Here is a 26,204-nt window from a genome sequence, read left to right as displayed (position 1 = left end):
TATGTCTCTAGATCACAGGGTTGCAGCATTATGCTCCTTATCTTTTATATCACATCTACCTCTTTACTGTCTCACTCTCTATATAACACACACACACACAGACACACACACACACACACACACACCTACACGCACACACACACACACACACACACACACACACACTTTTCATATCGATGTGGGGGTTGTGGAGCTCTCCCAAAATTTCTGGTCTCCGAACGCAGTCGATGTTGCGTCTGCAAAAACACTTCCAGGTCCCACGGGTCGGTCATGGATAGATTGAAATGGGCATCAAAACCCAGAATTGTTTATATAATTACTGTCAAGCTCTGACGTTAAAGCAGACGGAGGAGGGGAAAAAATAAAGTAACAGCACGAGCATTGAATGATCAGAAAGTGAGTGTTTCAAAGACTTCCTGTACTTGTGTGAATGAAACTGTTGATTGTTAAACAACATCCGTTCATAATGATTAACGTCATTGCTCTGCACGACACGCTCCATTTAAACGCACAGTTATTTTCATTTAAAATGTAAATGTTTGCAGAAATGCTTCTGCTCTCCAACAGCGCTGCATTAATAAGGAGAGATGTCAAAACCTCCAGACGTTTAAAAACAGAATGTTTAGCTCCTGAATTACTGAAGCACGTTGGAAAGCAACAAGCATTTTGCAATTCAACTCCAACGCTGCATGAGCTCCAACGCTGTGGTGCCTGAGTGAAATAGCTGGAAGGTGCTCAGTGCACTTCAATAAGAATATCTTGGAAAATGGAAAAAACAAACTGTGTCTCTTCTTTTTATTGATAAAATATACGTTTCCACTTGAGTTTAAGTGAATTTTCTGCAAGTGATAGTTAACTGTAGTATCTGTAACATTTAGTTGCACACCTGGAAGATTTAAACAATCTCCAAAGACCATTTTTAGTAAATCCAGTTCCAGAAAAGCGTAAATTGTGTGAACACTGTCACTTTGATGACTCGTAGCCACGAGTGAACACGGGAGGCGACCGCCCACAACGAGCACAACAACAGCCGGAAAACAGGCGCGTCCACAAAGCTGAATCCAGGTCAGCAGTGATTGACTGAGGCGGCTTATTGATGGACCGGATAATAAAAGTGTTTACCAAAGCCGTCATTCAGAGGCAGGGCAGCAAATCAGCAGCTCCCCGTCAATAAAACCACACGCAGCCACAAACAAACACTTCGATTTGTCCAACTTCACGTATGTGACAGCAGGCATGCGTGGCCTCAGACTGCCTCCTCCCAATTTAGCCGCCGTCCTCTTTCTTTATGTTTCCACTCTCTCTCTTTCAAAAACACAATCGCTCACAGAGGGCCACAGAAACATGGCCGCTCTCACACACACACACACACACACACACACACACACACACCTTCTTGTTACTTACTTCGACTGAGGAGCTGCAGGTTGCGGACCTCCTCTCTGACCTGCAGCTGGAGGACTTGTTGGAGGACCTCCTGCCTCAGAGTCTCCTGGACGATTCCCATCCTCTCCAGCTTCTCCCCGTTCAAACGCAGCAACGCCCGTCCTGCCGAGGAGGACGAGGGGATTTAGTTTCTCTTTCCACACAATTATTATTCCAATTAGAGCTGAGTAATTTCAAAAAAAGCCTTTTCTTTACCCTCTGAACCCCAACAATCGCCAAAACTACACCATTTATCAGAGCCAGAAGCTGTAAAAAATGTCATAATTTTCATTTTTTCGAGGGTCCTTAAACACATCATGTGTGACGAAGACTTCCGTCAGAAAATAAAACGTGTCCACGTTTTTGGAATTGTGTTTTGGTCTGAAATAAGGTCTGTGTTTAACACAAGCTCAAGAGATTTGAATGTTCTCCTTCCACGCTTCTACTTTTCTTAAAAAAGGCATCTTTGCAAACAAGCATCTATAATGAGATGACTAAATGTCAACACGCCGACTTGACGGTTTCCCGTTGTGTTTTTCCTCGCGCTCATGTGATGGTGGTGTAGTTTTGTTTTATAGCTTCACGTTATTCAAGCTTCAAAGACCATAAACGTGGTGCGAAGATTATCTCGCTGAACAAAGCGTTTTTTTTTTGCCACGGACAACAATCCCGTTGTCTTTTTGTCGAGGGAACCAGTTCGATGCTGAACTTCCTGGTTGGCCTGCAGAAAAAAAAACGTCGTCCTTTGCAGCTCTCTATAAAGACTCCGGCTGGCTGGAGTTTAACTAGAGTTTGAAAGTTAACCCTGGGGGACGTAGCACATTTAACATACCATTACCCACAGTAAACAGCTTTTTACAACCAAGCTGCACTCACACAAACACAAAGGCAAGAAACTTTCATAATACAGGTGCACACACACACACACACACACAGATTACTATGGGTAGGGGAGCCATGTCCTTCGCTGGTGCAGACCGTAGAGGAATCCATCATACCTGCAGCAGCTCTGTACGATGCCCAAATCATAATTAGACTCATTACTCACGCAGCTCACTCTCCACATCACTCCATTCATTCTTATTTCCCTCCCGAAGACGTCAATATATCCTCCGTTTCTGTCATGAACGGTGTCGTTCTCACCTCTCCCTCTAAGACGTGAACATCCACAGACTCAGAATGAAGATTGTAACGGCACACGATCATTAAAAGGTGTTTGTTGTGTGCAAGAGAGAGAAATTCAGTCCGATTGGCCCCGAGAGACGAGGACTTTTGGGAATGATGAGGATTCATGACGACACTTGTTTGTACTCGTCCCGTTTCTTTGATCGACAGAGATTGAGGAAACTCTTTTGTTAATAAAGTTGTATTGAAGTTAAGCGACGAATACTTTGTGGGCAGCAGACTGAACTACTGAACGTTATTTGAGATATGATATACATCTCTCACTGCTCTCGCCTTACAGTCTGAAATAAGGGTTCCAAACGGGTTCTACCAAGACGACCAAACAACCCTGTTTGGCTCATCCCCCCGGCCCTTCAGGGCTCTAGATGAAACCCTTGGGATGTAAGAGGGTTTGTTGTAGAACCCTTTTGGTGGGTCCAAGATGAAACCCTTGTTAGCACACTTAGAAGGTGGAACAGTTCTGGATAGGACCGCCACAGAGGGTTCTCGGTGGAACCAGAATGCCATAACAGGGGTCGCAAACCGTTTTGAGAAGGAAAGCTACCGGAAGGGTAGAGAGTAATATGGATGCCTAATATAATATATATATATATATATATATATAGACCTTTATATAACATTCTCCCAGGAGCCAAAAAGGGGTCTTCTATGAGGACAAGCGGAAGAACCCTTTATGGTTCTAGTCAGAACCCTTCTTTCTAAGAGTGACACAACCAGATGGAGTAATACAGACAGTAGCTTCCTCTAAGTCTCCTCTCCCCGGGAGAGGAAACCATGACAAACCAGTTAGCTTTCATAATGGGTTAATGGATGCGTCTGTGTGTGTGAGTGTCTGTGTGTGTGTGTGTGTGTGTGTGTGTGTGTGTGTGTGTGTGTGTGTGTGTGTGTGTATGTGTGTGCACAAGTGGTTTAAAGGCAGATTATTTACTTCTCCTCAGAGTCCAGGTGCTCTCTGTTTCCAGCACATAGAGAGACGAACAACCCTTTTTTGTGTGTGAGCGCAACTGTCTTGGGGATACAACAACCATAATTCTCCATTTATTTTGTGAGTAGTTTCAGTTTTTTGTTTTTTTTACACACACACACACACTCATCAACCTCTGCGAACCGTCTCCCCAACAGCCCTCTGGTGTGTGCTTGCCAAACAGCAGTGCCAGTATGTCCTAGAAAAACCACTGCCCTTGGTCTGTGTGTGTGTGTGTGTGTGTGTGTGTGTGTGTGTGGTGTGTGTGTGTGTCTGTGTGTGTGTGTGTGTGTGTGTGTACACAGACGAGACAAAGCAGATGAATGGAGCTCAAATCAATTCCCCTCAGACAGACTTAATACAGCTCCTAATAATTGCCCGCAGATAGGGAAAGTAGGGCTGTCAAAGAGAGAAAAGACACAACGAAAACAAAAGCTTGTTTCAATGGAGATCGTTTCTCTCAATTTGGCTTCGAAAATAAATTGCTTATTAACGACGTCTGTGGGCAAGTGGGAGTCCGTTCTGCCCGGGCTACGGGGCAATAATGACACTTAGAAAAGCATCTGAAAAGCAATCCGAAGGGGAGAGGAAGGTAAAGACTTCCTTATGAAAGGGACAACCTTTAGATGGCGGAGCAATTTAGTCCACGCTGTCCGCCCCCGAAGGCCTGAGCTGTATTACATGTCTCTCACCTTGTGTATACACAGGAGCACCGAGGTAAGTGCAGCCAGGAGTCACGTTCATTAATGTTCGCTATTCTTTTGTTCTGTAGGCTGCTTGCACAGTCTCCATCCTGTCTGCTTCAACACAAACATTCTGACCTGCATCCACATATACGACCCGCGATAAGGAAAGAACATCACCGCGAGGTGTGAATTCATGCAGCAGCTGGAACGTAATCCGGTCTGCAAGGCCTCACATCTGGAGGTGGTCTCGCTTATCTTTTTTTTTTTACTAGATCTCACGTCTGTAAATGCTAAAATCTAAATCCTGAGAAAGTATCTTGAGCCTCGCTGACCGACATGTTGACGACAACAAAATAAAATCACGATATATAAAAAGCACCCGGTTCGGTCATCGGGTGTCGTCATTCTGAGGTCACAGTATTGAAACCGGGTGAAAACAGAGTCTCAGTCACTAAAATCACTGCCGGGTTATTAAACTTTTACAATCTGCCGACATAGAGCGCTGCAGGAGTGAGTCCTAAAACCCAGAGACGAGTCAGCATTTCTTGCACTTCCTGCTCCCTCGTATCAAAGTCGATGTGATATTTCAATGTGTTGTTTGCCTGAAATAAAGTCTGTGTTTAACACCAGCCGGAGAGATTTTAACGTTTTAGTTCTACGATATACAACATGTCAGTAAAAACCCCCTCTGGTGAGTTTAGAATCTTCTTCACGTGTCTTAAAATCGAGTGTAAAGGAGACGAAGCGTCCTCACTAGAACACTCGTCCTCCTTTAGCTCAGCGGTGGAGACGTGAAGTCACGTGACCGTGGTGGAGCTCCTTTATAGTCATTTGTGAAGATAGTCTTGATGAACAAATCTAAAATCTAATAGAGAAATCTGGCTCTTAATTGCTTCTTTGATTGTTTTTTTGATGCTAACGTCTACGGCTGGCCTACAACAACACATCGCCCTTCTATCACTCTATTGAGTGTAATCTGACTCATTACTGCTGGAACAAATACCCCAAAAAATGCTTTGTGATATCTCTGCAAACAATCATCAGGATGTAACAAGATTTAGACCCGATGTTCACAGACGGTCATTGATGCCTCAGTCCATCTTTGAAACGTTTACACTTAAACACACATGAATTATATTATGTATCGCCATCAAAGTATCATTAACAAAAAGAGGTCATTTGTTTTTACCAAACACTGTTATCTTATCATTAAAGTTAGTTATTTGACTATTCATTTCTCCCTCTAGCAAAAGTTATGTGAAAATACATACTTCTAAATACAAATCCTGCATTCAATACGTTCTGTGGTTATTATGCTGAAAAGCCCCTTTCAGAAACAAACTACTTCACCACACAGATGATATATGATTCTATATAGAGTATTTACAACCAATCATAGTTTATATTCACTATGAAAAACCTTAATCGGCAAATAACTATTAACTTCAGCTGTCAAGTAAATAGTGAAGCACAACTTTTCTCTCTGACAAGAAGAATAAAGTAAAGTTGCTCAAACTCAATTATTCAAATAAAGTACAAACGCCTCAAAATGAGGAAGGGATTGTGCTGCACGCAGAAAAGCCAGATCAGGCTTGCCTGTCAACCTAGAAGCAATCACAGTGTGTGATGTAGGGAAGTCAATTCTTCAGCAGCTCCACATACATCAGAGTGTGAGGGAACAGCATCATAATCACGCTGCACACAAAGGCTGACAGTCTATTCCTCACCGTATCTAAATCCTGTCGACTCCCACCAACAATAAAACAGGCGGAATAATAAAAAACGTCCGCGATGAAATTAATAAAAGTCAGACGGAAATGGAAGCACGAATCTCTACACACACACACACACACACACACACACACAGGGGCCATTACATGAGAAAGCAAAGAGATGCTGAAGAAGCTACACTGATCTCCTGAGGCAGCTTGTTGCTCTGTAATTGCGCCTTCGCTGAGAGAGACGCAATTACTTCTGGGTCAGTGAACTAAGATGGTACGGACTCGGAATTCATTTCTCGGCTGTTGGTGAGATCCAACATCCTTCTGTTCATTGTATGCCGTGTATGCATCAACGGCACAAAAAAAAAAGAGACACAGTCGCCCGACATTTGCACAACAAAACGCAGGAGCTAATAACTCCGGGAAAATGAAATCCAGCTGGACAAGTGAATGTGTGACGGTAATTGGATCTAAGCCTCTCTGTCTCTCTCAGTTTGAGAATACATAAATAAAAATGATCAGATCAGAGCTGCTGTAACCCTGAAGACAGTGTGTGTGTGTGTGTGTGTGTGTGTGTGTGTGTGTGTGTGTGTGTGTGTGTGTGTGTGTGTGTGTGTGTGTGTGTGTGTGTGTGTGTGTGTGTGTGTGTTGGTTGACCCCACGGCCTAGAACAGCAATCTGTTCTCTGTAAGACGCTAAAAAAGAAACCGCTCTGACGTCTGGTCGGCCAATGTGTGCGAATAAATGTGTGCACATTTGCAGGTACCTGTGCATGTGTGTCTGTTGGGTTTTTGTGCACATGCATTTGTGTGTGTGTGTGTGTGTGTGTGTGGGTGGAGGTGTTGTTTGAGCTCGATACACGATAACCCACCATTATTTTCCTGCAGCTTTCCCCTTTCTTCTCCAAAAATAGGCCGCACTCCTTTTCCGTTACCTCACATGAACGAAAGCCTTTTAAATCTCCTTTTGGAAGAGATTTGAGTGTAAACCTGTTTCCAGTTGAAGAAGCTAAGCCGTGGAACCACGATCCTAAAAATACAACTTTGTGTGACATTTGGTAAGCCTTTTATGGCATTTGGTTTTGCAATGTCTTAGTCTTCACTGCTGTGCTTATTAAAAAGGAGCAGAGGTCAAAGGACAAGGTCTGCTTCAACAACTACAAGACAACTCCATTTCTGCACATTTAACAGTTGCAAAAGTGCAAATTTGCTTTTTTAATTTCAACAAAATAATCCCGATCAGACATGTCGGATTTCAGTGATGCTACGACGTCTTGCTGTACCTGTGATGGCGTGATGGGAGAAGGCCTCTACGTAGGTCAGGTAGTTGTGAGGACAGTGTTTCTTAAGCCACTTGCAGACGTCCTGCTGAGTCCACAGCACCACCGGTTTGGACAGACTGGACAGAGTCGGACTGGTGTGATACACAGTGAAGGCTTCGCCCGGACGCAGCTGGAACACACAAGAAGCAGAAAACGTTACGGTCAAGGTGCTGAACAAGAGATCGGGAGCATTTCTGTTGCATCTCAACACGGCGACGGCTGAGCCGGCGGTTTGCAGCTATCGGTGCTAAGACGGCCGAACACACCGAGACACGTCGCTAGCAAACGTAAAACCCATGAAACTGACCACTCAAAGCGCTTTGACACTACATTTCACCCATTCACACACATTCACACACTGATGTTAGGGGCTACCATGCAAGGTGCCACCTGCCCATCAGGACTCCAGCTAATCATTTATACCCATTCATTTTGGAGTTAAGCGTCTTGCCCAAGGACACATCGACATGTGGCCGAGAGCGATCCAGTCGGGCACGCTCACATGCACTAAAAAGGTGCGCGCGGGTCGGCCCGGTTATGTCAACAAATCCAGGAGAAGCTCTGATAACAAACACAGAGAGAGTGACTTCATTCCCGGCTCAGGTAGACATTACTCCACTATATCTTGCTGCTGTATTAGCAAGACAGAGCCGGTGCGCGTGGGTGTATATTTGTATTTTAATTTCCTGGTGGCACAATGTGATGCAAGCTGGAACTTTTTTTTTCAGATAATCACCTTGTAATTGTTCTAGCTTACTTATATATGGGAAACATGCTGGATTTTCTCATTAATGTGAAATTAGCTGGGCAGAGGTGTTCCAATGCAGTTTGCGATAAAATCCCTTCTGGTAGTAAAATCGTGAATCACAACGTAGAAAACGCAGTCTGGAGTTTGAGTTTAGAGACGACGTGTGCGACTAGAAACAGAAACCAGAACCCCGTCCCGTTACCAACACGTGGATCTGTTATTAGAGACCCAACATTATTTATATGGCACCTTTCATACAATCTCACAGCCCAAAGTGCTTCACAGAGCAAGATTTCAACAGCACAGACCAAAAGATTTATAAATGAATAACATTATAAATATAATAGGCTTGGGATAGAATGATGTGAAAACCCATGATTAAGTAGAAGGCATTAAATGGCATGTCACATAATGAGCACAAATGTAACCTAAATTAACAGCAGACATAAAGTGTAAAAGCTTGTAAGCGTCTAAAGGCAAACAGATGCCGTTGTTTTGATTAAAAGGAGCACTTCGTTTTTTTATTGCCTTTCAGCCCTCATTTAGAGAGACAAGTGTAAAAGTGCTATCACCATATTTTCTTTAACATTCTGCACAATGTGGCACTTCAACAACATATCTTGATATGGTAATTACATTCCGTATATTATTTCTACCAGCATTGGCTGTGTAGAGTCGTGGTTGCTGTGGTGTTTTTTTCTGCGGTAATTTTATTTTGTGACACAACCAACTCCACATTAGTGAGATTCTGTCATATTTATCTATGTGTTTATTCCTCTCTGTCTTCACATGAAAACACTGTGAAAGGGTTCTAAGACGAAAACCAGACAACGCTGTGGTAGAGACCTGTCAATCACTGTGTAGCCCCGCCCCTAAAGCATCCCCTGCTTTATGGTCTGTTTGACTCTAAATGGACCATCATTTACTAAATGAACATCATGCTGTATTGAAGAAGACTTGAAACTAGAGATTGAGACCATAAACTCATGTTTACAATGTTTACTGAGGTAATAAATCAAGAGAGAAGTAGAGTCATTTTCTCATAGACTTCTATACAACCAGAGGAGTCGCCCCCTGGTGGACACTAGAGAGAATGCAGCTTTAAGAGACTGGAGCTTTCGCTTAATTTTTTTTAGACCCGTAGGTTGTGGCTTTCTTGCCCAATAAGATGTAAAGCTTCTCTTTGTGTATCACGGCTTTGTGCGAGGAATTAAAATGGACGTTAATAAAGTCACAACCAGTTCATACGGGCAGGAAACACAACCTCTCTCTCTCTCTCTCCCCCTCTCTCCCTCTCTCTCTCTCTCTCTTTTGTGTGACTTAGTCTCATATCTAATCCATTCATTCATGCTCTGACTGAGCCAACTCCACAACAAAGGCTTTGGCTGATTTTCAACAGTGAAAAACACAGAACTGCTGCCAAACGTTCCACTCACATAACTGACTGCATTTAATGGGATTATGTATGCTGAAATGTCATACACACATAAATGCAACTTGCTCGCACTCTTGTAGCTCGATATCTAATGTTCTTCCTCGTTAATGACACAAAGACCGGCTCCCAGAACACCTTCGCATGACAATAAGTGACGGACGCAGGTTCATAACTATGTTCACATCTTCGCCTGCTGCTGTAATGGGTTCTCCTCCTGTCAATTTAAGCACCAAGCAGCCCTATCAAGTCGTGGCTGGTCCACCAGCTAAGTGCGTTCTGCTTTGTAGGCCTTAATTGAAAACAACTGCATTTCTCCGCTCCGGCGTATTTGCTCGTTTCCTAATTACACACACACTTCCAGCCCGACTCAATGGAGCGCCGAGGCCATTTTAATAACCCAAATTTACTGCTCGCCCTCCCATTCATTAACTGAGATTGAGTTGGGAGAGGTGTGGAAATGCTCCCTGTCTCTCTTTTGACGATGAATGAATGTGGACGAGAGGGGGGGGGGGGGGGGGGGGGGGGGGGGCCATCATTTCTGTAGTCGTCATTAGTTGAGTAAATATTGGATCGCTCGTTAATTATGCTAAATGTAAGGCCTTTACACACCACAGGGGCCTTTTCTTTCCTGCAATTCATTTGCATGTCAAGAAATTCTTTTGAATTGTTGATGTTTTTTCAGAAACAATGGCGTAATTCTGTTCCGGCGCCTGGTTGTTGTTGTTGTTTTTTAGCAGCTTTCCCACGACAAATAAAGGCATCAACCAACTACGCTGTGCGGAACGGACACATTCTAAATGTACACTATAGTCTACAACCAAGACATCCAACTTTATTACTCCTTCTGACCTCGACAAAGGCAGAGCAGACCAGATCCACTCCTTCAAAATAAAAATAAAAACAGTTTGGATGTGGAAATGAAGAGGATTGTGTTGCTTTAAAGTAAAGTTGTGTGTAAAATTGAACGGGATCCCCAGTAACACACACCAGCCGCCACTGCTGAACTCCGCTTTACCCACAATCATTACTGTTGTGCCGATGTGTAATGTTGCACTTATGACTGGAGAGGAGAGCAGATTTCCCTGCTGGCTCCACAACCCTTAACATTATAGCATACAGTAAATCAACACCTCCACTAATAGTGCAGGTAACGATTCAGCAGACAGATTCATTATAATCCAGGGAGTCGATGTGTATGAGAAGAGACATTTTAATAAACACTGAATATACGCTCCCCAAGAGACGACCCAACGATCTGTAAAAGCGCCTCTTAAATAGTGACAATGGTATTTGCATCTTCATGGGGCGTTTATTGAGGCTTCAAGTCACTTTATTATGGTTTAATATGTTTTCAGGCGTGAAAGTAAATGTTTAGATTCCAAATATGTGATCAGTTTATCGAGAATCTACTGCGACGTTTTAAGTGACGTGGCCGCTGGCGGAGTTGCCTTTCGAGGGCCCGGCCGTCCCTCGAGCATGCTTCAGTGGGAACAGTGCACTGGTAAAAACATCCCTAATCAATCATTCTTTCAGTAGGTAGTGTTCCGTACATACTGATTGAGTATTAGTATGCAGCAGCTATACGTTAGTATGAGACTTCAAACAGTCGGCAGGCAGTCGATGGGAGTATAAAAGGAGCTTTGAGAACCCAAAAATATGATGCAGTTCGCTGCAGAAGAATACGAGATAAGTTGTGGACAGACGCGGAGATGCACACTCACTCACGCACAGACTGACTCGCCTGGCGGAGATAATAATAAAATAAAGAACTTTAGATCCACTGAAGCATCATTTAAAGCCCACGATTCTGGTGAACAGATGCAGATATTTGTGATTTAGTTATTGAATACGTCACAACTCACTTATTTCACTGTCATTAAAAACGACTAAAAAGAAAAGAGACAGATGCCGGTCAGACAGAGAGGGTGAACAAAGAGCAACAAAAAGAGAGAGCGAGCAGACCGGCGCTCTTTTGTGTGAGTAATGGCCTTCATCATCATCGAGAAGCCAGACGGAAAGGAATCTTCATCCCTCCTTCTATCTTCTTCCTCCCTCGTTTTTTTTTCCCCTCTTCTTCGGCCATCCATCAGACCGTATCTCCTCTGGCCAGTTCTGTGTCGTCGTCGTCCCCCAACTCCTCCCGAGACCTACTTCTGTCCAGCGGGAGGAGCTCCTTCATTCATTACCCACAGGGAGGGAGGTGGGGGAGAGATATGGAGCTGGGAGGGAGGGGAGGGGAGGCTGTATATGGAGAGGAAGAGGAGGATGATAATAGATATGTAGAGTAGTCGGTTGTTTTTTTACTCGGCCTTCACACACAACACAATAAATAAAACCTACATACAATCTAGTAATGTGACTGAAAAGGCAGAAGCATAATGCTTATACATGCCTGACCTACATTATTATCAGTTAAGCTACCCTCAAGAAAATAAAATATAAAGGTTGACGTAGTTAGATGAGTTTTTCAACGTATCCTCATACGACGGTTCGTATATCTTATTAAAGTTACTCCTCATTTTTCCTACGAAAGTCCAGCAGCACGTATCAATTTCTGCTCGTTACGTGAACTTAAACTTTCGTCCTCACAGGAAACAACTTAGTTAAGTTCATGTAACAAAACTACTTCGTTAGGTTGAGGAAAAGATCGTGAAAGACTTTGTTAGAAACAAAGGTCTCCTGGGTGAAAGACCCGGTTTTGGTTGCCCTGTGTGGGTTCTTTAAACTTTAATAAATACGATGGTTTATATACGAATAGATTTTGTGGGATATTTATGAATTCCAGCGCTTTACATTTCGTAGGTATAGCTACGAACGCTGTATGAGAAGGAGTCATATTAAGTGCACAAATATGAGAATCAAGCTTGTTATTGAGCCTATTACTTAAAATGGACAAATGACTTATAATAAACTAATATGCTACTTTTAGGAGTCTCAATATCTTCAACAAGGTGATATTTGTGTCTGTGTTATTCCCCGTCTTCCTGCTTCCTCTCATCCACATGCTCTTGACTTTGGTCTCTGCACTTCTCTATTGATCATTCTGTTTGTATCCTCCCCACAGCTTATTTGTCCTTCCCTGCTTACTTTGTTCTATCATGTCTCTTATCCCCCGCTCTACTTGCTCCTCATAAATTGTATCCTCTGCCTGCCTGACATCCTCCCTCTTGTTTCCTCCCTTCCATCTTTCTTCTGCCTTCACTTCACTACACACACAGAGACACATTTTGCCTCTCAGGGGGACAAAAAAATGGATACGTTGTTGCATTTTGGTTCCTGTTCACACTTTTTACAAACAAAACAAGAAGAGAAAACATGAAGTTACACAGACTGACAGGTGACTCGTCATCATCAGGACCCACGAGGGGGAAATCAAATTGTTTTCACATCATTGTCGCAAAGCTAACAGAGAAATAACAGATTATTAGTATTTTAAAAAATTGCTTGATGTGAACGTCGGGGAAGCGCGCGGACACGTGCGCGTGGCGTATTACCGCGGGATCCAGGAGGCAACCTCCGGTTCTGCCGATCGAAGCCGATGCTAAAGTGTCTTAAAGCTGCATTCTCTCTAATGTCCATCAGGGGGCGACTCCTCTGGTCGTATAGAAGCTTTTGACCGGCCTATAAATCAGGAGGAAAAAGGCCCGCGCTGACGTGCATACATGACCACAAATACAGATCAATAAGATCGCTTGCTGAACAGATTTCACAATCAATAGAGGGATTTATTAGTAGTTTTTAAAATCCTGCTAAAATCACATATCTGCTGTCTTAAAATCCTGTGGTTGGTTTGTTTGCTTTCACACCAGAAACAGAGTCCGGAGACCTTTTACAGGCGGTTCTTTGGTTCCCCGCCAGGGTTGACTGACTGCCTTCACACCTTCACACCAGCCCAGAAAAGAACCGGACTTAACCGAGCAAAACGGACCCGAGTTTGTTTTAACAAACAGTTGTTTGGCGTGAAAGCACCTTCAGTGTGAATGAATCGGGGGATCAGAGGAGCGTGGGGAAGTCACTCGTTCTGTCCTTCTGACGTGGATCAATGATGCTCCACCAATTAGCAAAGTGAATCCGTGTTGTAGAATCTGTGTGCGCTGTATCTCACACACCTGCCTCTCCCCTCTCTGTGCTGTCACCTCGTCTCTCCGCAGGTTACTAACACTCCTCCATCTTTCTCCGTATGCTCTGCTGTCCGACCCTAACAGCTCTCTCTCTCTCTCTCTCTCTCTCTTTCCGTCTCTCATCCACCGAGCCGATCCGTCTCTCGCTCTGCCTTTCTGCCAAAGACCCTGACAGATCCTGACACACGATTCTTCATATCTCCCTCTCACTCCTCTCATTTCATTTTCCTCTCCTCTCCCCCGTTTTGTCCCTGGCAGCTTTCTGTTGCATCATTTAGCGCCCCCCGCCCATGTCTCCCACCGCTCAGTCTAGCCTCGTGCATATGTGTGTTTGAATGCGTCGCTGTGATTGCGAATATGTTTATGTGTGAGCGTTTTTCCTGAGCGTCTATTTGTGTAAACTGTCAGCCTCCGTTAGCTCTGCCTTTGGTCGTCCTCGGGACTCGGGGGTTTTGTGAATGTCTCCCTCTCAGCGGGGGAGGACAAAGGGCCAGATGGGATTTTTCACAAAGCTCTCTATTTAGCATGAGTCAAACATGTATCTCGTACAGAGCAACACATCACTGAGTGGAGGGACGGAGGACAATACAGGCCCGAGCGTTTCTGCCTCACTGCCCGGCAGCTCTCTCTACTGTGTCTCTCAAACTTGCATCGTCACTAACACGACAACTAGCAAGTGACATGTTGACACGTACAAGAACGATGCATATGAGGGTTGTCTGAGCTGCCACATTAAAGGCCCTCTCACAGCCGCGGCGTGACGAATAAATGACATGAAAATGCGCAAAACAAATGCGTATCACAACTATTCAAACCGGCAGTGATGTGAATAAACAGTTGCAACGTGATAAAAGGACACATGTTGTCTTTCAAATGTTGGACGACAGCAAGTGGACTTTCCTGGGTTCAGATCGTGGCTTGTTAAAAACATAATTATATCTAATGTATGCATGTTGTTGATTAGGATACGTCACAGCAGCAGTGCACGTTCAGAGAAGTTTGACGTTCGTTTAATGGCGTCGTTCAGTGAGTAGCTAACGGTGGATCGGTGGCTAAAATAATGAGCTCGACCGGAGACGACCACCCTAAAAAATCCAGACTGTTTTTCTCATTCATGTCCTTATAAGTCAACGTTGGGATGCTTTGTGTGGTATATTTGTGTGTTTTCTCTCGGTGTCAGCTGAGAAGGTCAGCCACTGTGTTCTGTAAGGAAGAGGGAAACATAATCACAGACCGGTCCTTTCTCTGGCAAATTAGTGAATAAGGGCCTCGCTGCCTGTACCCGGTTCTGATAACGGGGAGAGAAGGCACATGCGGCTGCTTTCACTTCCTAAATTGTTGTCTCTGCTATTCCACCTATTCCCCCGTCTCATCTAAGGGTTCACCCACCGGCTGTGTGTCAGACAGCTAAATGAGCCACCCACTAACCCCCCCCCCCCCATATGGCTTCCCAAACAACAGCCGATTCAAGGAAGCCACAGACGCAGCGGCAAGTACACAAGGAGTCATTATTTGGAAAAATACCTATTAGCCGATAGGCCTGCATACAGGTCCACCTGCAGCAATGTACATGTAACAACACAAATGAGTTTATAACCTTTATTCTAACAAACCATTCAAGCCTTCATGGACTCGGTGGCTGCAGGTGTGGGTCGACATTATTATTTCACAAATGAATGGTGCCAAACACGAGATTGGGAACATTTTTATTGCCTCTCTATGGCTCTCAACATGTGGGTGACTGAGTCAGCGTCTTGCAGCTAATGGTGCTAACAGCGCTAACAGTGCAAACTGCAGCAACGGTGCTGATAAAACTAACAGCGTTTACCTTGCAGACACGTCTGACACATGCAGAGGTGTCTCATACACCTCTATCTTTACATAGCAAATAGCTGTTTGCTGCTATACTCAGAATCCCTCGAACCTTTTTCTACACCTTAAGTGCAGCAATCAGCTTTGTTTCAAGAAACTCACTTTAATTTCTAGAAAATTACTGAAAAACGGACCACAGCTTAGGGAATAAATAAAATTATCCCACCTCGCTGGTAATGCTTTCCTTGTTGTTTCAAGTAAAATAAGGGATAAATGCTGAGTAGTATATTGTGAATGACAGTATATATATATATGTATATATATATATACACATAGATATATATATATTGTATGTATGTACTTTGGGAACAGGTACTTGGGAACATCTTGTCAGCCATGCTTGTGAATGCGTGAACAACGATATTTATCTAAGAATTCTGTCGTTTCGGGTGTTTCTATCTCTCGTCTCCACTGACTGGTCTGTATCAACATATTTGTGTGTGTGTGTGTGTTTTTGTGTGCACATGAGTTTGCATTGGAGGTCATAATGTGTTGTATTAGCTTTGTTAAACAGATAAGGAAGATTACCCAGGTCCCACCTTTACATCCAGAAGCTGTGCTGTGTTGTGTTTCACTTAACTGGCTTCCTCATTACAGCTGATGTGTGCACAACAAAGGAATAATCTAATCATCACTCCTGAGAGAACTGGACGCACGGACGCCAATCTACACAACCCCGCAGACACACACACACACACACACACACACACACACACACATGCCTATTCTTGAAACTAGAGGTGCACTGGAAATTGTTGTGTTTGCATCAGATAGAGCTGGACTGCTCAGTTGTTGAATAATGCATGACGAGCCTTGTTGCCATGAGGAAATGATAAGCCTTCCTTCTCATGGTATAGAGGAGGTTTAATTACCCAGTCTCTGCGTAATCACATGGAAACAGCTTCCCACTCGTCTTTTATTAAGCCTTTTATAGCTGTTATAGCTGAGGGGGCAGTCTTTTATGAATTATTGAACAATCTTGCAGTGCATATGTACATCTCACAGCCCCACAGTGCAGCCGGGCAAACTTTCTTTAAAGGCAGTGGGGGGGAGACCAAACAAATGACCTCCACTGGGCTATCGGCTCTCTTTCATGGGAGGAGTAGGAGCCAATTGTGTCCGACGCTGTTTTAGTTCAAACACACAGGCCTTCAAATCGATTTTTTATTTTATCTTTTGCCTTTGTGTGGAAGTAAATTGCTCTGGCTGCTGTTTTCACATTGTGCTGGTGAGACTGTAGAAACAGAATCAGCAGCAGGATGGTCAGACCGGTGGCCATTTTTTTTTATCTGTGCCGTTGCTATCGCGGGCTAACTTCTGTACAGACTAAACCGACTTACGACAAGTCGCAGTAACAACTCAAACGAGTAGTGGATGCAGAATCAAATAAGAGATGAGGTCAAGAGACTTGAACACATGGAGGATCAGATGTTTTGACAATGCGTGTACTCGTGTGTAACTACATGCTACCTAATATAGTGAGATATGTGCCCGTGTGCGGTTCTTGGCTCCACTAAATGTTAACTGACGTGGTGGCGCTAGAGAGCCAGAGTAAATGAGTACAATTAAACAACTTAATGCGTGTTCCACACACTATTGTCACGGTGTAGGAAAGCTCATTGCAATCGCTAGATGAGTGAGAACTTTTTTGTAACCAGTGTAGCATTAAAGCATGGTGGAATTAGCAAACTATCTATCTTGCTAGTACAAGCTAGCTAGCTAGCTAGCTGGACAGTTGCCTAGGTAGCTTGTTAGCTAGCGTTTTATTAAACTTAGGTAGAGTTGGAAAGATATCCACCATGCTTTAATGCTATACTGGTTACAGAAAATGAGCCAAACAGCAGGCTGGTGGTCAGCGGCAGCGCTGGGTCTAATAGTTCCTCCACCTCACTTCCCTTCGCTCCGGAGAAGGACAAGCTAACTAGCTAACTAGCCAGCCATCTAGGGCTGCGTATGGTCTCTGTAACAACAACTACGGCCCTACTGACATTGAGCCACCAAGCAGACATTCCTCACCAGACATTCAGTTCTGTTAAAACTGTTGCTGAGCTTTGAAGGGGAAAAAACATGCATATGTGGAATAAACTAAATTTTCAAACACATGGGACATACAGTGCTATTTCTGAGTCCATTTTCTACTGTATGTGCTCCCTTGTAGAAGCACTGTTACATCACAAGTGGTGTGGTAACAGTTCTCGTAGCACTCCTCCGTTAGTAGTTTCTCTCTGGTGGTATCAAGCACAGGCTCAGGTGAGACCAGCCAACATCATGTACAAGATAAAACCATTAGACTTCCTAGAGATGCAACACTGACGGTGATGCATTGACGCTCTCGCTTGTCTCTCTTGATGGTTACAGATTATCTCTGTGCGTATGTGCACTTTTTACCCTCCCAAGTCAGGGACGCTTCATTACACTACTTTAAAAATAAATAGCTTTGAGCTCCCAGTTAATTCACACAGGACGATATTAAATTATGGCAAAGCTGCCATCAAGGGAAATAATATTTTCTTAATTTAACTACTTAAAGAAACTACTTTATTAAAGTATTTAATCTACTACTGTCATGTAATTCAATACAAAATGATACAAGTGAACCATAAGAGATAATTATAATGTACAATAAACTTACAACGACCTGGGCCATAAAAATATAAAAGTATTTGTTTTGTCTTATTGTGCAGAAATTGAATAATTGAAATAAAAAATGAAAGTTTAATTCCATCATATCTGTTTAACAGACATGTGGCTAGAACCTTTGATGGTTCATAAGACCATTTTATTCCATTTAGTCAGAGACATGTCTGTCAAATATGATTAACAAACAAAATATGAAACGCTAAAACATAAATATGAAGAAAATAAATCATTTCCTTTCTTCTGTTCTAAAACATTTTTGTTTGTGTGTTTCTCTTGCAAATTCTGCATTGAAATAACAAGAAGAATATCCCACTTAAAACACTCGTATGTGGAATTGGCTGAACTGAACCCAAGCTACTATAGAATGTGATTAGATCTCTTGATATCTTTTGGTTTTATTGTGTTAAAGAGCATGTTTTCTTTTCCTAAACTGCTGTGATGGCCCAGTGGCTAGAATTTATTCCCATTGCTTCACTAGTGAAACCAAGTAACTTTTCCTTCTCCTTCCATGTTTGTTATTGTCCAACCTGAACCAACTCTCAGCTATCCCTCGTTGCCTGAACGACTCATTCAATCTGTAAACTGTTGTTCGTGAGCAAAAGTTATTCACATGCAGTGAAAACACTCCAGCAGCGCTGCCTCCGGTCCTTTTTTGCACGTCTTTTGTTTGTCTTCATACCTGGATGCCCTCTGTGCCGGGCTGCTGCAGCAGTTTGACGGTGCGCGTGTGCGCCGTCGTCCTCTGGCCGCGGCCGTCGTGCCAGGTCAGGTTGCTGCCTCCGGCGCGACGCGGCAGCTGGTAGCTCAGCTCCTCAGCAGACACCGTGTGCTCCAGGGAGGCACGGCAAAAACTGAAGCTGGACGCCGCTGAGAGGAGAGAGAGAGAGAGAGAGAGAGAGAAGAAGAAGAAGAAGAGGAGACAGAAAAAACACCGATAAGCACTCACTTTGTATTGTCTTTGTTTATTAACGGGCTTGCGTACACATTGTCTATGAACTAAGCGAAAGGGAACACCTAAAAAAAAACAAAATAATTGATAATCCTCTAAGAGGATTCACTGCCTTCACTCCCGATTACATGCTTTGTGTGCCGACTCTCATACAGCTACAAACAGATGGCTGTTTTGGTGATGGTGGGCAGCAGCCAGTGCTACTCCACTGTGATCTCCAATTATGTTGAGAGCATATTCACAGAGGAAGCGCATGATTGTTTTTTTGGGAATTGTGTGTCTCTTGCTAGATTAATCCATGATTATCTTAATACTACATCATGACTATATATTTTTGTATTCTTCCCTCTCTCTCTCTCTCCGTCTGTCCTTCCCTTCCTTTCCTCTCAGGAGTAGGGTGTTAGCTGTGAGACAGCGGAGCAGACAAGTTGTCAATGCAGGGGTCAGAGCACAGCTCCGCAAGAGCCACAGGGCGTCTCCGGCATCAAGTTGAACAGGCTTCTGTAGTGTGGTCGGTCGTCTGTGACAGTGGGTGCATTTTGAAAGGGGAAGAATACCGAGACACCAATGTATTAGTCATGTGAATGATGATAAAAGAGGATCTGACGGCACGTCGGCCAGACCCAACGGAGAGGAGACAGTGGAAAGGGGGCAGGGAAAGGTCAAGAGAACGCATGACGGAGTCAGCTTTATGGAGTAACCTGACTTTTAAACGTCATGTAAAGAGAAACCCGGTTAACACACAGCTATATTTGGTCCTGATAATCGGTATATCATGTTTACACTAGAATAAACTAGAAAGGTGCACCGAGTAGAGTGCACTGCTATATTGTGTGATCGAATGAAGACAAACAACATTTGCAGCAGAATGAGAGATTAGCTGTGGACGGACACAAAGCTGCATACTCACTCACTCATGGATGCACGCACACATACACAATCGATTACGTGATTGTCCTGGTGGAGATAATATAGTACAAATACTGCATCACAGGCATTAATATACTTTGAATATGCCACTGTTTGTTCATGTTATAACAGCATTCTTTACTCATGTGAAGCACACTCCCATGTTGTGTGTCAACTGGATTTCACTCTCAAATCCCCTGATTCATGTGTGTGCGTGTAAAAGCAATCATTGAGAAGGAGACAGAATTACTGATGAAGGGGCTAAAAGTGGAACAAGGCATAATAGATGTTGCATTCATTACTTTTAAATATGAGAAGAAAACGTCTCTTATGAGCAGAACGTTGTCAGAGCATTCTTTGAGAAAAGCCTCATTTTATCTCCTGAATGAATTCTTAATTTCATTTCCTCCCTCCTCTCTGGGGACCAGATTTAAAACAAAGAGGAGAGATTGTTTTATTTGAATGTGTTATATAAGTTATATAAGTTATTATATAAGGTCTTTGCTATGTTGCTTTCTTTAGGTGATATCTTTATTTTTATCATCCCACACCTGGTAAATAGGTGTGAAGATGTAACAAGACATACTGTCAAAAATTGGATGTAAAAACCGAGAAAAACCTGCCATTCCTTTCACCGACAACAAGCCATCCTGGTGACCCTTCGCTAAGCCCCGCCCCCCTTCTGCTACTCCGTCAAGCTGTCAGAGCCACGTTACCACAGAGCCCACACTGCCACTAACTGCACTCCCTAAACAAAGAGCATCTAATTTACTTAATTGACTGAAGGGTCTACAATATGTGTTTGAAGGATGGATCCAGGATTCTAAACTGAATCATCAGTGAAAACTGGTTAAAAAGATAAAGATAGAAGCTAAAGCTACAGATCACAGAGCGACAGTGAACCAACACATCACCTGATGAGATCCAGACAGAAGACAATGACACCAAGGAACGACACTGTTCCTCTTTATTCACTGTTACAATCACTTAAAACCAACGGAAGCATGTGTTTACATTCAGTATATCTTCTAGCGTAGCATAGACGTGCTAACGCTAGTTAATGATGTGCTAACATGCTCTGCTGTTAGCTCCACGTTTCAGAAACGTATATCTCCTTCCAACCTCTCTAAATCTCCAAATCCACTAAACCAGCCTGAACATGAAGAACATCTGAAACCATGGAATGAGAGTCTATGGAGCAGAGCCGGATGGTCGTCGGACTCTGGTCAGAGCTGGACGATGCTACGCTATGATTAGCCAATCTGTGTTCGCACTGCAGAATGATCAGACCACTGAGAGCTGCTGTATTACAGCTGTGGCTGGTGGGAAGCTCTTGGTTGCAGCTGAGATAAGTGGAGGGGAGTGGGGTGGTGGTGGTGCACTTTTTCTCAACCCAAAGTCAGCGATGAATGCAGAGTTCACACTAGACACGATGGAGGGATAACAAAAAAAGAGGATGGAGATGAAAAACAAGAAAAGGCCTGCCAGGAATCACTGATGTGTAACCTTCTCTCCCTTCGTACGCCGCCTTCCACATTTCTATATGCTGCTACTTCTGTGTCTTCTCATGCAGCAGTATCTCTCTCTCTCTCTATCTCTCTCTCTCTCTCTCTCTCTCTCTCTCTCTATCTCTCTCTCTCTCTCTCTCTTTCTGTCTGCTTGGCAGGTCTTTGTGGTCGTCGGGACAAGCCGAGCCCAGCCCTGATGTAATTACTGGCAGTCAGACTAAGGGGGAAGGAGGAGACAGGAGGAAGGAACGTGGGAAGCTAAGCGCCTTGCGACCCTAAAGACCTGCCAATCTCTCCGAAAAGAGACAAGAAAGAGAGAGAGAGAGAGAGAGAGAGAGAGAGAGAGAGAGAGAGAGAGAGAGAGAGAGAGAGCGGCACTGTAAATTAGCACTGGATCCACGCGCACTGACAGTACACTGATCAAACTGTGGCGACGTGAAAGAAGCTCAAGAGAGGAGGCAGGGAGACGTGTTAATAGACCACGAAACAACTTCATTTCACAAGCTGTTGAAGGCGGGTGCTTTCCAATTATCAGACAGAGACCGACCTGCCCTTTATGGACATCGCTTCGTAGATGAGGAAGTGCAGCATCGGGACTTTCCGGGTTTCACTGACATCTCAATAGCCTCGACCTTTTTTCGACCTTCGGCGGTCATAAAAATGAAGGAGCGTCTCTTCATCGAGCTTCAATGGACTCGGGTCGACTTGACCTCCTGACACAAGAAAGTAGAATCACCCAAAACGTGGTTAAATGAAGCTCAAGCGTGAGTTCAGTCAGGGAGAATGTTGTTATGCAGGTTTAGGCCTGAGCATTATGTTTTCAGGTTGTTCGTCCTTCCGGTCCATTCTCGTGAAATCTCAGGAACGCCTTGAGGGAATTTCTTCTACTCCCGGCGGGATGGTAAAGCATGTTTTCTATAATAACAATTGCCAAAACTAAACCGTATATCACAGCTATAAGTTGCTAAAACTCTCATAATCGTTAGATTTTCATCTTTCCGGGGGTCCTTGAACACATCATGTGTGACGAACGCTTCCGTCAGAAAAAGGAAGGAAGGAACCGAAGCTAAGCTTAAAATTGTGATATTTCTTCAAAAACATATTATTCTACATAAAAATATCGCCCCAAATGAACCGTTTGCTTTAACCAGATCCTGTAAAAAATATAAAATTCTGAGTTCCTCAACGCAACTATGACGACATGATTGACTCACGAGAGACCAACAGAAACGTGACAAAAAGTCAGTGAAAGTTTAACTGAACTTCAGGCTGATGATCACAGAGCAGAGAGGAGAGGAGTAAGTAGAGGTTGTAAAAATGTAAATAGATAAATATTTATAGCACGTAGAGATTTTTTCCAAATCGATAACTCTTTTGGACACTTGTAACAATGTTGGATATATAGATTCCATTGTTTTCCAATTTTTGTAAAAGAAATTATCAAAGAAATTCAACTTTATATTGAAGTGAAAATCAAAAGCCACAGAGAAAGAAAATGTGAAAAATGTGAAAAAAGCGAAAAACGCCCCGAAACTGCTTTAGGGTTCAGAGGGTTAATATGTTTCTCGAGAAAGTAAATTTCTTCAAATTTGAGGATGAACTGAGAAGAATTCTGTGGTCAAATGTTAAAAATCAAGGTCATTGTGACCTCACGTTGTGAATGTGATATCTCAGGAACTAGAGATTCATATTTGTTCCGATAATTTGACATTTTCTTTCCCGGGAGCAAATTAAACTATCACAGTAATCTGAGTTGTTTTTAAGGTGTAACTTCAGCTCCAGTAAAAACGCTTTATGCATATTACAAACAAGGAGAAATATACATAAACTGCTTAAGGTGTATTTGGTGGCATTAATAATCATTAAAGGCAAAAGTAGAAATGCTTGTCAACATTAGAATGAGCTGTGGTGTCCTTTGTTTCTCTGACACAGTGACCGCAGAGCTCCGCTCAAGCAGGTGAGTCTTTTTTCTGTGTGCCAGTCCGGTGGAGCAGAGACTCATGAGGCTGGTGCTCATGATGAATAATGCACCAGTTGAAGGAGCTGACAGGGGGGCAGGGGGGGGGGGGGGGGGGGTTGGACAAATAAATTGATTGATTGATAACATAAAGTTTTGCACGCGGGTTGAACTTCGCTATAGCCGCGAGGAATAAGTCACGAGCTGCGGTCTGTCTGCTGAGAACAGCCTCAAGGAAGATATATACGTGACAATTCTGTCATTGTATAAGAAAACCAGTCATTTGGTGTTTGACTCTACTTCTCTCTTGATTTATTACCTCAGTAAACATTGTAAACATGAGTTTATGGTCTCAATCTCTAGTTTCAAGTCTTCTTCAATACAGCATGATGTTCATTTAGTAAATGATGGTCCATTTAGAGTCAAACAGACCATAAAGCAGGGGATGCGTATACTTTACGGCGTCTCTACGTCACTCCTCCGCATTCAAAATATGGTAGCTGTCGTTCATTGGCTTCATATTGGCAGTCTACAAACCAATGTGTGACGTCACTGTGACTACGTCCACTTCTTACATGCAGTCTGTGGTTTTAGGCCATAACTCATGAACTCATGTGCTAATTATGACCTTTTAACACGAATATCTAACATGATAAAATGAAGAAGTGACAACATTTTGGACAGATGATGCAAAGCTGGATGCCGGGGAAATAATTCTAGTTTCTCATTGCCATTCACTCCTCATGCGTGCGTCATTATTTCCTTGCTAACATTGTTCGGGGATGTCGATCGTTTCAGCGACACACCTTCACTGTTAGCTTATCATCTTGCTACTGTCTCTTCAAATTAATTAATCATGCTGCTGCTACGAGCTCCCCTCCATCACCCTGTCACCGCCCAGTCTTCATCATGTCATCAGCCAAACAGCATCTGGACTCCACGGGGGGGATGGGGGGGTGTTATCTTGCAGACTCTCCTCCATTACAATTCTTCCCGTAGAGTCGAAGCACCAGAGACTATCTGTCACAGCTTTATTATCATCTCCTATAATGAACGATTATCATTCACTTCGTCTCTACTGATTGAAACATTCATACTTTCCAATTTACGTCTCTTTTAAAGTGACATTTCATCTGCCGGATGCTTTTTTTACGATCGCAAAGCTTTGGGAAAATGCAACGTATTCTAAACGAGGCTGAATGAGAGGAAGTAGTGTCTCTAAATGGATCTTTGATTGCCATCGACAACCACCGAGTCTCCTCGGTCCTATTTGTCACTAACTGCTGTCGTATTATTTTTCTCGCTGCCCTTGCCGGTGACTTTTTATCACCTCCAGTCGAGGAAGGGCGAGAGGAGACAAAGGATGATGGAGGGGAGACATGGCATGGTACGTGTCTCCTGAGTCAGTAAATAAGAATAAATAAGAAGACGTGACCTAGTGCGATTTTGAAAAAGATCAGGAATCTGTGGCGTCGGAGGGAAAAGGTGGAGGGAGGAAGAGAGAACAGTTGGTGGTTAAAGGTGTCAAAACCAAGGGCAGAGTGTCGGACAGGTGTTTATGTGTGTGTGTGTGTGTTTATGTGTGTGTGTGCGCAGAGGGTAGGTAGGTCAATACGACTCAGCTCAGTGAAGTGTAACTTCATATCACCTCCTCTTGACTGAGCAGCATATCTGCCGCGCAGAGCGGCCGCTAAATCTCGGAGGTATTCCCTCTTGAAAAGGTAATTAAGCTGTTAGGTACAGAACCCTGGAAGGTCGTTCCGAGCCAAATCCCACAGCGTAGATTAACACGGCATCGCTGGACATTACTGATTTGACTCCAAATGCGAGCATCTAAATTAGTCCGGGTGGAATTTTTTTTGCTGAGTGGACTTTTTTCCAGAAGTTTGATTTTTATTTATTTATTTTTTTTGCATAACCTTGGCATCGACTTCAGGGCGCGTGTGAGAGGTGAGGTCCCTCCCCTTCCGGTGGACTACCATGGGACCTTATTTAAAATATATATAAAATGTAGAGTAAATATTCATTTTGATCCCATTTGAATTGTGCCATGAATTACTTATATATTTGTCCATTTAAAAGATGATCTACATCTCGTCTCACGTGATAAACGTCACCAACACGGCCGTTAGCTTGGCTTGTTAGCTAGCGAGCTAACTTAGCTAGGTTCCACGCACGAATGTAACTTTATATATTACCTGATGTGCAGCTTCAGAGAGAGACGCCACTTTAGCAACTTTTGTTGTGAAGTCTTTCTATTTACGTATTTTCACAGTTTTACGACAAAATGTATCATTCAAACGGGATAAAATTAGTTTTATGCTGTTGACTCCTGTAGACAATGTTTCTGAAGTAAGGTCCGCATGGTGGGACTTCGCTTTTCTATCCTCTCACCGGGAGGCTGAGGAAAGTGTTCTGAGTAATCCACTTTATTTCAGGGATCACGGAGAGGGTGCTGTGGTTTATTTCAGCAGCGTGATATTGACATCAACTCCCTCCCTACCGAGCGCTTCTTATTCAAATCAAAGATAAGATTTCTATTTGCAGTTTTAAGCGAAAGAGGAGAGGAAAAAAAAAAATCCCAGTTTTCCTCATTCCTCTGTAATCTGCAAGGGGGGGTTGAAACTTCATCATGCTGTGATTTCATGCCTGTGTTACACATTAAAACTTAAGTCCTAAATATAGCATCCAACAGACCGATTGCTGCAAAACTCCCACTATGTCCACATCCACCAGTGATCCAGATTTGTTGGTCCTATATAT

The 26,204-nt window shown here is 43.3% G+C and overlaps 1 protein-coding gene across 1 annotated transcript in view; it reads right to left on the bottom strand.

The window, feature by feature from the left end:
* LOC306712291 (sterile alpha motif domain-containing protein 10-like) overlaps positions 1-26,204 on the bottom strand; it is a gene marked incomplete at both ends in the record, with an annotated part of 36,391 nt that overhangs the window by 6,425 nt on the left and 3,762 nt on the right. The window contains 3 exons of the mRNA XM_079181505.1: positions 1,408-1,548; positions 7,264-7,432; positions 18,798-18,985. Coding sequence (XP_079037631.1) covers positions 1,408-1,548; positions 7,264-7,432; positions 18,798-18,985 — 498 coding nt within the window. The remainder of the gene's footprint in view (positions 1-1,407; positions 1,549-7,263; positions 7,433-18,797; positions 18,986-26,204) is intronic.

The sequence above is a fragment of the Pholis gunnellus genome, assembly GCF_910591455.1.
Source record: "Pholis gunnellus genome assembly, chromosome: 2".
Lineage (NCBI taxonomy): Eukaryota > Metazoa > Chordata > Actinopteri > Perciformes > Pholidae > Pholis > Pholis gunnellus.
This window is presented reverse-complemented; position numbering and strand designations above follow the sequence as displayed.